The sequence below is a fragment of the Phyllostomus discolor genome, chromosome 12 (assembly GCF_004126475.2).
Source record: "Phyllostomus discolor isolate MPI-MPIP mPhyDis1 chromosome 12, mPhyDis1.pri.v3, whole genome shotgun sequence".
In the NCBI taxonomy this organism is placed as follows: Eukaryota; Metazoa; Chordata; class Mammalia; order Chiroptera; family Phyllostomidae; genus Phyllostomus; species Phyllostomus discolor.
In genome coordinates this window covers 21,643,628-21,657,767 of record NC_040914.2, presented here as the reverse complement: position 1 = coordinate 21,657,767, position 14,140 = coordinate 21,643,628, and the positions used below count along the sequence as shown (strand labels likewise).

The following is a 14,140-nucleotide window of genomic DNA, read 5'->3' as shown; positions in this document are numbered from 1 at the left end:
AGTTTATTTTGTTCCCTGATTTCACACAGAAGTGTGAGACCATATGGTGTTGGTCTTTGACTGACTGGCTGGTTGCTCTTAGCATAATAATCTCCAGATCCATCCACACTGTCACAAGTGTAAGAGCTCCTTTTTTACAACTGTGTAGTATTCCATTGTGTGAATGTACCAGGGCTTTTTATCCACTCAACTGCTGATGGGCACTTGGTCTGTTTCCACATCTTGGCTATTGTACACAATGTTGCAATGAACACAGATGTGTACATATTATATATGATTGGTAGTTTGGGATTCACAGAGTATATATTTTCAGAAGTAGGATTGCTGCATCAAAAGGCAGTTCCTTTCTAAATATTTAAAAAAAACTCCATGTTGTTTTCCACAAGGGCTGCACAGGCCTACCTTCCCACCAACAGTGCACTAGGGTTCCCTTTTCTCCACCTCCTCACCAGCACTTGCTGTTTGTTGATTTATTGATGGTCCCCATTCTGAAAGTTATGAAGTGATACCTCATTGTAGTTTTAATTAGCATCACTCTGATAATTAGTGACATTGAGCATCTTTTCACATGTCTGTGGGCCATCTGTGTGTCCTCTACAGAGAAGTGTCTGTGTCCATTCGGGTCTTCTGTCCATTTTTTAAAATTTATTTTACCCTCACCCAGGGAAATTTTTCACTGCTTCTAGAGAACAAAGGATAGGGCAAGAGAGAGAGAGAAACATCAATGTGAGTGAGAAATACTGACTGTTTTCCTCCTGATGTGCCCAGAATGGGGATTGAACCTGCAACCTAGATATGTGCTCTGGTCAGACATCAAACCCGCAACCCTTCAGTTATGTGACAAACTTCCAACCAACTGAGCCACACCAGCCAAGACCCTCTGCCCATATTTAAATTGGATTGTTTATCTTCCTGGTGTTGGGTTGTATAAGTTCATCATATATTTGGAAATTAATCCCTTACCAGATGTATCACTGGCAACCATGTTCTCCCATACACTGGGTTCCCTTTTCATTATGTGCATGGCTTCATTTGCTGTGCTGAAGTTTTCAGTTTGTTGTGGTCCCATTTCCTTATTTCTTCGTTTCCCTTGCCCTCCGGGATAAATTGGAAAAATATATTGCTGTGTGAGATATCTGCAATATTACTTCCTGTATTTTCTCCTAGGATTTTTATGGTCTCGTGACTTACATGTAATCCATTTTGAGTTTATTCTTGTGTGTAGTGTAAACTGGTGATCTACTTTTATTTATTTTTTTGCATGTATTTTCCCAACTTTGCCAACACCCTATTGAAGAGACTGGTTTCACTCCATTGTATGCTCTTGACTCTCTGTCAGATACTAAATGTCCATAGAGCTGTGGGTTGATGTGGGTGCCATGTTCTCTTCCATCGATAGATATCACCAAAGGCTCCACCAAAAAACTTCTAGATGTAATGAATGAATTTGGAAAAGTAGCAATATACAAAATTTTTGTTCATATATCAGTGGCCTTTTTATATAGCAATAATGAATTATCAGAAAGAGAAATTAAGAAAATAGCCTTATTGCCTATTGCAACACCAATGTAAGTTACCTGGGAATAAACATAACCAAGAAGGTAAAATCCTTGTGCTAGAAAAACTATAAGACATTGAAGAAAAATAGAGGAAGTTACAAACAAGTGGAACCATATGCCATGTTCATAGATTGGAAGAATTAACATCATTAAAATGTCCATAACACCCAAAGAAATCAATAGATCCAATGTAATTCCTGTTAAAATAGCAATAAAATATTTCACATATGTAAAACAAATATCCCCAAAATTTCTATGCAACCCCCCCCCCAAAATATCCTTTAATAGCCTCAGCAATCCTGAGAAAGGACAATTTGGAATTTCGAACTATACTACAAAGCCATTGTATTCAAAACAGCCTGGTACAGGCATACAGAACAAAGGAACTCATTTTATGCAAAATAGAAATGGGTTCCTCTGGCTATACCCCCTAATCACAGGCTATAGGGTGTGAGGAGATCAGCCCAGACAAGGCTGGGACTCAGCAACATGGGAGATGACATGGGTCCAAGGCACTGAGGAAGTCAATTATCTTTCCTCCCTCAGCATCTGCATGCTGGGCATGTTCTCTCCACTCACAAGGTCACACAGTGTCCCAGGAGTCACTATCCAGAGGGGACACAACACATGTAAGGTATTTGGACTCCTCAAGGCAGAAGCTGTGATGTGGGGTGCACAGTTGAGATGGGGTATCACTCACACCTTGGTTGGAGGCAGGGTCTCAGGAGGGCTGGGGACACTGGGGCAGAGTATTGGGGATTCTCTGTGTTAACACACATGACAGACATCAAGGGGAGACCCACTGGCAAGACGTGTGGGAAACAGAGGCTGGAATTCTCTGTACTGAGGGGTTTAGTGGGAAGGAGTGTGCAGAAAAGGAGGAGCAATTTCAAAACAGGTAAACATTTTCCCCTTCATGGTGGCTGTCTTCATCACTGGTACCTCACAGGCCAGACTTCTTGTTGCTCCAGAGCGTGGCTGAGTCTTCCAGCCTCTTGGGCTTTGCTAGTGAAGGCTCTGCTCCCAGCAGTCTGGGGGAAGGACCAATGAAGTGAGGAACACCAGCCTGGGAGTCGTCTGCCCACAGGGATGGTGAGGACGTCCTGAGAGAGAACACACACACCTCTTTTCCCACATGGTTACTTTTTCACTGTGTGGCTAGAGGGGGCTACAAGAAAGTAGGGGGGACCCATGTGAGGCAGCGCCTCCTTAGACCCATGTTGGTGTTCTTGATACATTTGGGGGGGGGCAGAAACATATGACACATACAGAGAATGCCCCCACAAGAACAACTCAGTGAATCACCACCAAATGAACACTCTTTATTTTAAAAAATATTTTATTTAATTACTTTTAGAGAGGGAAAGGGAAGGAGAGAAACATCAATGTGTGGTTGCCTCTAGCACGCCCTCTACTGGGGACCTGGTCTGCAACCCAGCCATGTGCCCTGACTGGGAATCGAACCTGAGACCCTTTGGTTCACAAGCCTGCTCTCAATTCACTGAGCTGCACCAGCCAAGGCCAAATGAACACTCTTGAAGATATAGAGATGCATTTTCTTTGCCCTGATGGGCATGTGTCAGTGGGTTGAGTGTCAGCCCGCAAAGAGAAAGAAAGGCCCCCAGTTGGATTCTTGTCCCAGGAACATGCCAGGATTGCAGGTTTGGTTCAGGTCGGGGTGCCTATGAGAAGCAATTCATCAATGTTTCTCCCTCACATCCTCATTTCCCTCCCTTTCTCATTCCCTCCCTCTTTCTCTAATAGTAAATAAATAAATAAGGAATAGGATGTTGTGGGCAACCCTCAGTCCACAAGATCCATCATTATCACCACAATCCCGTTCCCCCAGAGAAGCCCCTATCTTCACCTTAAAGTTAATTGTGTTTTTTCTTTTCTTTTCTTTTTTTCATCACCCCAGCATAGTAGAGCTTTGCACATACTCTTTAAGATTTGTATATAGAACCCTGGCTGATGTGGCTCAGTGAACTGAGCACCAGCCTGTGAACTAGGGCATTGCTGGTTCGATTCCCAGTCAGAGCACACGCCTGGGTTGTGGGCCAGGTCCCCAGTGGCGGGCATGTGAGAGGCAACCACACATTGATGTTTCTCTCCTTCTCTTTCTCTCTCCATTCCCCTCTCTCTAAAAATAAATTTAAATTTTTAAAAAATATAACAAAGGTAGGATCTGGAATTCCTCCTGTCCCTCTCTTCAGTCTGGTCCCCAAGAACCAGACTGAGTGTCCCAAGCCACTTGAGTGTCCCAAGTCGTGAGCTCTCCTGGGACTGCCTAGAGTGTTCAGAGTCCCGTGAGTCCTGGCCCCACGCTCACAGGAGACAATGAGTGGGATGGTTTTCTGTGACCATGCAACCTTTAGGAATTATTATGCATCAAATAGTAGATGCCCAATTCTCAGCCTGGTGGTCAGATGACAGAAAAATGAGGTGTCTTTGCATATCCTTCATTTTCTCTGATATGGTAAACTCTCCCCTCCTTCCAGCCTATCTCAAACCAATTTGCCTGTGAGGCAATGAATGTGGCTAGGGAACGAGAGGATGCCTGCTCTCAACTTGCTCCAGGCAACGGGATGGTGCTGTTCGTGGTGCTGAAATCCTCCAGGTCTCAAGCTCAAAGATTGTCCAGCTCTGAGAGGGGTCTGATCCCCCAAGCATAGGATCCAAGACCTGGAGTGGTGAATGAGTATAACCTGCCTAAGAGAAAAGGATGTGGGGACAAGTAGACCATTTTATCAGTAGGCTGGTGTCCCCTTATGTTGCTCTTTGCTTCCTAGTTCCTCCACAGGGATTCTTCTCCAAGTCTGCCTGTCCTGCTGTGGGGTGAGGTACAGTGAGTGTCAGGGCAAAGTTGGAAGTCGCAGTGTGGTTGCACTGAGCTCATTTAAGGAAAAGTTTGCAGAGAAAAGATCTAGCTGTGGAGAAAGTGACTCCTGGGGGATTGGTTGATATAGTTTGAACAGAGATATAAGAAGCCCAGAGAAGATAGGTTTTTGCAGGCAGGACAAAGAGAGTTGAAGAAGTAGAGGGAGCCCAAAGTAGCCTTTCATTTGTGGATGAGGAGATCAGTGGTGTTTATGAAGAGGTAGTCTTAAAGAAAAGTGTGGGTGCACAGCCAGACTGCTGAATTGGTTGGAGGTTCATCCCACACACCAAAAGGTTGCAGGTTCAATCCCAGGTTGGCACATGTATGGGAGACAACCAACTGATGTTTCTCTCATCAATGTTTCTGTGTGTGTGTGTGTGTGTGTGTGTCTACCTTCCTCCCTCTAAAAATCAGTAAAATACATATCCCCTGTTGATGACTTTAAAAAAATCAGAGGGGAGAAACCAGTCATAAAGGGACCAAGGAGTGAGGGCACATCTCATACTGTCTCTGGAACCCCAGATACCCCACCTCCACCCTGGAATCAGAAAGAATAAATGGGAAGCTCTGTGCACCCTGGCTCGGAGTGAGTCCTCAGGCAGTCACAGGAGACAGGCTGTCTCTGAGGTCAACTATGAGGTAGGAGAGGCTGTGGGGTAGGACACTTCACTGGTCATGTTGTACCTTTTTCGCTTTTTAGCATGTAAGTGCCTGGCCTGTGTAGATAACATAAATTATATAAAACAAAGTACATCCCGTACTGAACTGTTGCCAGAACTTTTTTTGGCTCAGGCTGTTCCTTGATTAGACGACCATCCCACCCCTCAAATTCCCTACATCCTTGAAGGTTTAGCCACACACACACACCCCTCCTCTTGGAGGAAGCATAGCATGGAAACTCAAAACAGGGGTCAGGAAACTGTTTAGCCCAGCAGCCAAATCTGGCCTGCTGCCTGTTTTTATATGACCCACATGCTGGGAATGGTTTTACACTTTTAAATGTTTGGGGGAACCCTGACTGGTGTGGCTCAGTGGATTGAGTGCCAACCTGTGAAACAAAGGGTCGCTGGTTCAATTTCCAGTCAGGGCACATGCCTGGGTTGTGAGCCAGGTCCCCAGTAGGGGGCACACAAGAGGCAACCACACACTGATGTTTCTCTCCCTCTCTTTCTCCCTCCTTTCTCCTGTCTCTAAAAATAAACAAGTAAAATCTTTTTTAAAAAATAAATGTTTGGGGGAAACAAAATGATTTTCTAAAGCATGCAAATTGCGTGAAATTCCATATTTTTATTTTTATTGTTGACACTATTACAGATGTCCCCACCTTCTGCTTTGCCTGCCTCCACCCAGCCCCTCCCCCCACTTCCCTCTGGTTGTCACCACACTGCTGTCTCTGTCTATGGGTCATACATGTATGTTCTTTCTGTGTCCTTCGATAGTTTTACTGGAATGTAGCCCTCCTCATTTGTTTCTGTCTGTGTCCACAGCTGTTTTCACCCTCCAACAGCTGGGTTGCAAGAGACTCCAGGGTTCACAAGGCCTAAAACATTTGTCACTTTACAGATTCCTGCTTTAGATTCAGGCTGTCTGAGGAAGGACTTACCACTGAACCAGAGTTCTACAGCTATTAAGTAGGAACTACAGTGATACTACTTCATAGGTAACAGAACATTGAGACTCAGATGAGAACCACGGCCATATCCGCCCGGCACTGTTCTAAACTCTTGACAGGTGTTGTTAACCCAATTTTTAAAAAGATTTTATTTATTTATTTTTAGAGGGAAAGGGAGGGAGAAAGGGAGAGAAATATCAACGTGTGGCTGTCTCTAACATGCCCCCTACAGGGGACCTGACCTGCAACCCAGACATGTGCCCTGACTGGGAATCGAACAGGTGACCCTTTGCTTCACAGGCCAGCACTCAGCCTACTGAGCCACACCAACCAGGGCTAGCCAGTGATGATCCTTAATGCTGATTTCATGGAGGTCATCCACCCTGAAATTGAGGCATCGTGGTTCCCAACATGAGGAAAATATGGGCTACACAGTGCCTGCCATGTCCCTTGGGTCAGCACTCACCACAGACCCCCACACCTTCATGCTGTGCACTTTTTAGGATTTCTAAAGCTCTGCTCCCTTCCTCAGGAGGACCTTTGAGGCCCAGTTCTGTTGATTTGGATTTAGGGAGTCTGAATCACAGTTTCCCCGCCCCTGAACCTTTGGTCTCCTGAGTCCCAGAGATACAAGTCTTTGGACTCCTTAGGCCTTCAGATTTGAGTTTCAGGGCCACAGATGCTTTTGGCCACTGGAGGGGAGATGGAGTCTCCAGGCCCCTGGGTCTGGATCAGGAAAAGTCTTTGCAGCCCTGGTTTTCTCAGCTGCTTGGATCTCGGAGATCTGTCTCCAGGCCTTGGAGGTCCTGGGTTGGAAAGAAGGGTCTACACCTTTCGACCTGTCTGTCTAGAGGGTCCAAGTCTCCAGGCCCTTGGGTTACCGGAACCCCAAGTCTCCATGATTCTGGGCCTCGGGACTACAGGGTTCAGGGGTCTGTGCCTTTGGACCCCTCAGTCTCGGAGTCGGAGTCGGTAAAGTCTCCTGGTCCCAGTTAGAGCCTCTCTCTCTTGCCCTCCATCATCGAGCTCCACCTCCGTACGACAGGAAATGTGTACCGGGTTCCCTGGTCCGGGCCTGTGCAGTGGATCGCAATCTCACTCACCACCCAAAGCCAGGCAGGCGCTTACAGAGAGACCCGCCCCCCCCCCCCCAACCAAAGTCACTAACAGCTGACGCACGTGCAGAGACCTCCACTCGCACACTGCTCCCTCTCCCCATATAACAGGCTCACGCCACCCTGACCGCCTCCGCCAGCAAGCACAAACCCACTCCGAGCCCCCACCCTCGGAATGTCTGCCCTGCGCTGGCGCTGTCTCTTGCTTTTACCCCAGCGCCCAACCCCCGCTCTCCCACTTACAATTTCCACCCGCAACCCCACCTCAAAGGGTAGAGATCATATGCTCTCTAATCTCTTAAAAAGCCCATGATAATCCCACACAAGCAGATAACCCCAATGCAGCCTCTTGGCCTTTCAACAATCCTGCACCGCGATTGTGCTTTACTACAGCAAAAGAAATACACATTTGCCAAGTCCCAAGTCTGTGCGCAGGCGCAGAAAGAAAACGGCATTTGAGGAGTGGTAGGCGAACCCAAGGCGGGGTTGGGGGTGGGAGGGGAAACCGCAAGGGTTTCTGGGAGTTGTAGGCTATGCCGGATCAGTGGCCTGACATGCTTGGAGCAGAGCAGTTGCATGGGGTTCTGGGAGCCGTAGGCAAGACAGCCCGACGCCTTGTGGGAGTTGTAGTCTTCGGAGTCACTTCCGCAAGGGGCTTCCGCGTGTCTGACAGGCCTTCCCCGCACCGCATTCGGCACTGGTGAGTATTTACTCCCGGGCGGGTGGGCCCGTGGACGCCCCTCTTTGTTCCGGTGCTTTGTAAGAATTCAGGGTCTCTGGTATCGGTGACTCGCCTCTGTGATTTCCCAACGCCTGTATCCCCTGAGACCTTCTGGCTAGGATCCCCACTTTGGATAGTGTGGTCCGCCTGCCTCTGGCGTGCTCACCCACCCCCTCCCCCAGGTCGGATCCGACCACCTCCCTGCCCCCGCCTCTAATCCGGTGCGTCTGGGAGGTCCCTGTTCAACCTTCGAACCCCTGTCATTATAGATGTCACACACTATCCATCCTCTGATGTGGCGGCAGCCCCGAGGCGTTCCAGGGGTCCGTGTGCCGTCCCCTGGGGGCATTTATTACTCCCTCGTCCTACAGATTCCGTGTGTCAAAACCTATGCAACGTGGAGGAAGACAGTGCTGGGGAGGCAGACATGGTGCCTGCCTTCAGTGAGCTCACAGAACAGTGGGGGAGTCAGATCTGTTACTCGTCCAGGTGGAGTCGTGGTTAGGAGGGGATAGAGGCATTCTAGCCGCTCTGCGAGCCCAGAGGAGGCGCCTGACCTAGCCTGGGGTCCACAGAGTCTTCCAGGGGAAGACAGTTCACAGGGACAGTTCACAGGAACCCTGGCATGTCCCCATGGAGTTCCCGGTCGTCCCCCACCTCCGCCACCCCCCGACTAAATGGTCCCACCATCCTCCCGGGTTCTTTGGCCAACAACACCTCCCCGGTCAGCCCTGGCTGGTGTGGCTCAGTGGATTCAGTGCTAGCCTGTGAACTGATAGGTCAACAGTTCAATTCCCCGTCAGGGCACAGGCCTGGATTACCCGCCAGGTCCCCACTAGGGGGCGTGCGAGAGGCAACCACACACTGATGTTTTTCTCCCTCTCTCCTTCCTTTCCCTCTGTCTAAAAATAAATAAACAAACAAAAAAAATCTTACCAAAACACACACACACACACACACACACACACAACCTGGAGACTTAGCAGGAAGGGAAGAGCCAGTAGCAAACATCCGGAAACAGGAGTATTCCCGGGGTGTTGGGCAGGGGAGACCAGCGTGACTGAAGGAGGTTGGAAGATGAAGTCACAGGAAAAGGGAGCCAACTCGCGCAGAGCTTCACTGTCCATTAGCTTTTCCTAAAGTGACGTGAGATGCGTGGCACGATGTGGAGAAGACACTGGGCAGGATCCCGCCGGCTTCGTGGGGAACGATGGGCATATCACAGCAGCCTCCCTAAGCCAGGACATAGATACAGGCCAACCCCATCTGTAGGAGGAGCCTGTCCCCTCCCCCTTGCGCACTCCCTGGGTGTGTCTGGGGCAGGGGCTCCATGGAGGCAGGTTCCTGGGAGTGGACCTGTCATCCAGAGTCCACAAGTAACCTGCCTTCTTTCTCTCCCAGTCCAGGAGAAGCCGACCCCTCCCACCCAGGCCGCACCCCGCGATGCCCGCCCCACCTTGCGCCTCCTGCCACAAGGCCCGCGCCGCCCTGCGCCGCCCGCGCTCCGGCCAAGCGCTGTGTGGCACCTGCTTCTGCGCGGCCTTCGAGGCCGAGGTGCTGCACACGGTGGTCGCGGGCCGCCTGCTGCCTCGCGGCGCCGTGGTGGCCGTGGGCGCCTCGGGTGGCAAGGACTCCACCGTGCTGGCTCACGTGCTGCGCGAGCTGGCGCCCCGCCTGGGCATCTCGCTGCAACTGGTGGCCGTGGACGAGGGCATCGGCGGCTACCGGGACGCGGCGCTGGCCGCAGTGCGGCGCCAGGCGGCGCGCTGGGAGCTGCCACTCACCGTCGTGGCCTACGCCGACCTCTTCGGGGGCTGGACGATGGACGCCGTGGCCCGCAGCACAGCTGGCTCTGGCCGCAGCCGCTCCTGCTGCACCTTCTGCGGGGTGCTGCGGCGCCGGGCACTGGAAGAAGGGGCACGTCTCGTGGGAGCCACGCACATCGTGACAGGTGAACTTACGCTGGGATAGGAGGGACTTTGTGGGAGGATCGGGAGCATGCTCAGGCAAGGGCGGGCGCTGGAAGGAGGCTGAGGCTTGTGCCCAAGAAGTGAAAAGACGACCCTGGGTGTGTCGTAAGTGGTGAATCTCAGTATTGTTCAGGGCCACGGTAGGTGCGCGGCCCGGGGATGGTGTAGGGCAGGCGTGGCAAGATTTTGAGTCACTGTCATCACCCTGGTGCACGTGCACACACACACAATGGCAAATGGAGAGCCGAGGGGTTCTCTTAGGGCTGTGGTTCTCTTCTCTGCATTTTTAAACGGCATTCTTTAGGTTTCCCTCACAAAAGGAGGGGTGTGCAGGGGTGTCTCCCAATAGAAGCCATCCAAAGACTGAAACGCAACTGTATCTTTTTTAATTCCTTCCCTTTGCTCACTTCCCTTCTCTGATAATGGTGTAATTCTCTTCCCGTCATTACTTCAGACACTGCGAGCCGTGTAGCCCAGAGCAAAGCTCCAAACCTCGGTTTCCTCTTCGGTTAAACGGGGGCATTCATACCATCTCCATTCCGGGGATGCTGAGAACTAGGTGTGTGAAGCATTCAGAGCAGAGGCTGAAAAGCAGTGACCGCGGTACAAGCCTTCGCTCTTACGCACAACACAGTCCCTGCTCCTGCCCGGTTCTCACGCGCTCACTGTACCCTGGGTGCCAATCAGGAAGATGATGCTGTGGGAGTTTGCGGCAGGAGGCCCTAGTGGGAGGAGAAAGGCGGGGACTAAGGAAGCGTTTCCTGAGCGAGCCGGGACCTGAAGGCTGCGCGGGTAACTAGTGAGGGGTGAACGAGGTTGGAGAGACGGTTCCGAGCAAAGGAAGCCGCTGATGCAAAGGCCCCGAGGAGAGGATGTGGGGACGATGGAGAAGCCCTGGGGAGAGCAGGGTTTTACTGCGGAGACTCGGGTGTGGGATGGGAAGACGCGGAGGAAACAGGGATGTGGCTGAAATCCTGTGGCGACTGTTGTGTGGTCACTGTCCCCCATCCGCCTTCACAGGGACACCTGTGTGGGCAACGCTGTGGAGAGTCTCCGTTAAGTGCGGTTTCGACTCCTACCGTGCGGTGCGAAGCACACTTTTAACCGAGACTGGCAGGATGTTTGTAGCGTAAAGCATGTTACCGCCTCCGTGAAAGGGCATCTAGCACAGGGCCTGCCCGGCCCGGTCGGTGGGTGTCAGTGAGGGCACCCCAATTGCTCCGTGGGAGCCCGTGTGTGTCCCCTCCTGTGTCTCGCTGTGTCTGCCTTGCGCCTTCACCGACTGCCCCACGGTCCCCAGGATCTCCACGGCCTGCACCCCTTGCCCCTACCTGCCAGTCTCTTTCTGAGTCCTCACTGCCCCAGAATATGGCTGGGGAGGAAGGTGTCCCCACAGCGGGGGCACCCACGCCATGCTTTTCGCCATGCCCCTCCTCATCTCTCTGGGTTCTGGCTGCCCCTGGGTTCTAGTGTCCCCATGACCAGCAGCCCCCGCGCCCCCTCCTGACCTGCTCCCCTTCTCTCCCCCAGGCCACAACGCCGATGACATGGCGGAGACCTTGCTCATGAACTTCCTGCGGGGCGACGTGGGCCGGCTGGCCCGGGGCGGGGGCCTGGGCTCCCCGGGCGAGGGGGGCGCCCTGCCGCGCTGCCGCCCGCTGCACCTGGCCTCGCAGAAGGAGGTGGTGCTGTACGCGCACTTCCGCCGCCTGGACTACTTCTCGGAGGAGTGCGTCTACGCGCCCGAGGCCTTCCGCGGCCACGCGCGCGACCTGCTCAAGCTGCTGGAGGCCGCGCGGCCCTCCGCGGTGCTGGACCTCGTGCACTCGGCGGAGCGCCTGGCTCTGGCCCCTTCGGCCCGGCCCGCGCCCGCCGGCGCCTGTTCCCGCTGCGGGGCGCTGGCCAGCCGCGCGCTCTGCCAGGCCTGCGCCCTTCTGGACGGCCTGGACCGCGGCCGGCCCCGCCTGGCCATCGGCAAAGGCCGCCGGGGGCTGGACGAGATGGGGCCGCCTGGGTTGCATCGGGGGCAGGTCCAAACCCCAGCCTCCGAGGCCGTTCCCTCCTTCTAGGGACCACAGTTTTCTGTTAGGATCCGACCTGGGAGTTCAGGGAGCCTGCAAATGACACTGTGAATAAACCCGTTACCGTTGTCCAGGACTTCCGTGTGAAGTCCGGAGGGGGACGGAACCGGTTACCTGTGACCCTGCAGGAAGTGGGGCCTGAGCTCCTGGGTCTGAGGGAGGAGGGGGCTGAACAGCTTCCCACTCCTGAGCGAGTGGGAGTTGGGGGGCTGCTTGCCTGGTACCTCTGCCAGGTTCTCAGCCAGACCCAGCCCTTCCTGAGCACCTGCTGTGCATAGACGTTTCCTGTTTGCCTGTAGCGGGGTAAGCAAAGCCACCTGCGTTGGTGGGCACACGTCATTCACTGTAATCCTGGTGCTTCTCTGAGCCCTGTGCATGCTGCAGGCACCGCCCCCTCAGTTCACTCCCACGGTCTCATTGGCTGTAGCCTGAGCACCAGCACCTGGCCTGCGGTCACCTGGATGGTGAGGGACAGAACTGGGGGCTCACACCAGGGTCTGCCTGGGGCTCTTCTAGATGGCAGAATTGCTGTCCCCCTACACCGTCACACCAGAATCCCTCCTGGTGTCTTCGTGACGGGTGAGGAGCTGCTGGGTGGGCTCCACAGACCTCAGCTTCTGGAGGCGGAGTTGGGTGAGCCTGGATCAGTGATTTAACTTCTCTGGTCTTCAGTTTCCTCCCCTGAAAGTGGAATCTGAAGCATTGTTGTGAGGATTTGTTAAAGCGCTCCATAAATGGTGCCGGCTTGGTTGTCACCTTAAGGTTTGGCCACCAGGGGGCTCTGGGTTTCTGTCATGGGCAGGTGTGAGGCCCAGAAGCTTCCTGCCGGACCCCTGGGGAGACACGGTGTTTTCAACCCCACCTCTCAGCTTTCCTAGGCTGGTCCTGTGTCTGGAATGCCTTCCTTGCCCATCTTCCTGCTCAAATCCTCCAGGGTCCTCCTGGAAGCTTCCCAGATTCTTCCACCCTGTTCAGACCCCATCCACAGGGTCAGGCCTTCGAGTCAGGCCACCCACATTCTTTCGGCCTCGTTTTTCCCTAAGTAGATTAGACTAGAGGACAGGGACAAGGTGCCCTGTCTCTTCCGAGAGTCCAGCAAGCATTTGTTTAATAATTCATTCAAAAAACATTTATTGAGCCCTGGCTGGTTGTAGCTCAGCGGACTGAGAGTGAGCTTTGAACCAAAGGGTTACCGGTTCGATTCCCAGTCAGGGCACATTTCTGGGTTGAGGACCAAGTCCCTAGTGGGGGCTCCTCTTTATCCTTCCCTTCCCCTCTCTCTAAAGATAAATAAATAAATCTTTTTTTAAAAAAAAACAATGTTTATTGAGCACTTTGTCTGTGACCTGTGTCTTGGGTGCTAGGAATTCCTCCAGGGGCTAGAAATGCTGCAGTGAGCAGAAGACAAAAGCCCCTCCCTTTATGAAGGTCACAGTCTGGGAGAGGCAGACAACCAGCAAATACAACATGGTTAAGTCAACAAGTAAAATAAGGTAGATGAGGTGGGAAGGAGGTGGCAAGAGCCAGTTCCCATAGGCATCAGGGCAAGGCCTCTTTGAGGAGGCAGCATCTGAGTAGAGGCCAGAATAAGGCAAGGGGATGAATCTTAAAGCCGCCCTGGGAAAAAACTTTCCAGGTGGAGGGAACTGCTGGGGGTGGAAATAAGCTTGGGAATCTACAGAATAGCAAGGAAGTGTGTCCACAGCAGAGCAGATGGGAAGAATAGCAAGAGATGAGATGAAACGAGGCAGCAGCCAGGGCAGGTCAGTCTGCGTCTGTAGAGGCAAGAAATACTGCAACTATTCTGAGAGTGATGGCGGGCCATTGGAGGACTTTTCACCAGAAAAGTTCCATTGTCTCAAAAATCACTGCAGCTGCAATGAGGACAATCAACTGTAGGGGGTACAAAATGATCAACGTCACATGGGATGACTTTTCTTTTTTTTTTTTTTTTTAATCCTCACCTGTGGATGTTTGTTGATTTTAGAGCACAGGTGGCAAACACAAGGCCAGGGGGCCGAATCTGGCCCTCCACCTTGTTTATCCCGCAGGACACCTTGTTTCTACCAGACTGCAGCGCTGAGCTCCTTGCCCCTAGTTAAGGAGTAGTTACGTTTATACAGTCCTACAATTACATTCGGCCCTTTGAAGGCAACCTGGAGGCTGATGTGGCCCCCAGTGAAAATGAGTTTGACACCCCTGTT

The 14,140-nt window shown here is 52.3% G+C and overlaps 1 protein-coding gene across 1 annotated transcript; it reads left to right on the top strand.

Moving 5' to 3' along the window:
- The first annotated feature begins 9,264 nt into the window (after positions 1 to 9,264).
- LOC114511214 (cytoplasmic tRNA 2-thiolation protein 1) lies at positions 9,265 to 12,676 on the top strand. The gene is made up of 2 exons (XM_028529907.2): positions 9,265 to 9,836; positions 11,386 to 12,676. The coding sequence occupies exons 1-2, from the start codon at positions 9,329 to 9,331 to the stop codon at positions 11,922 to 11,924; spliced, it is 1,047 nt and encodes a 348-aa protein (XP_028385708.1). The 5' UTR covers positions 9,265 to 9,328; the 3' UTR covers positions 11,925 to 12,676.
- Positions 12,677 to 14,140: the final 1,464 nt, after the last annotated feature.

What these genes read in the sequence shown, in the direction of transcription:
- LOC114511214 (XM_028529907.2), top strand. Translation starts at nt 9,329, where the DNA reads ATGCCCGCCCCACCTTGCGCCTCCTGCCACAAGGCCCGCGCCGCCCTG. An exon ending in AGCCACGCACATCGTGACAG is followed by an intron (nt 9,837 to 11,385) that starts GTGAACTTACGC and finishes TCTCTCCCCCAG; the next exon opens with GCCACAACGCCGATGACATG.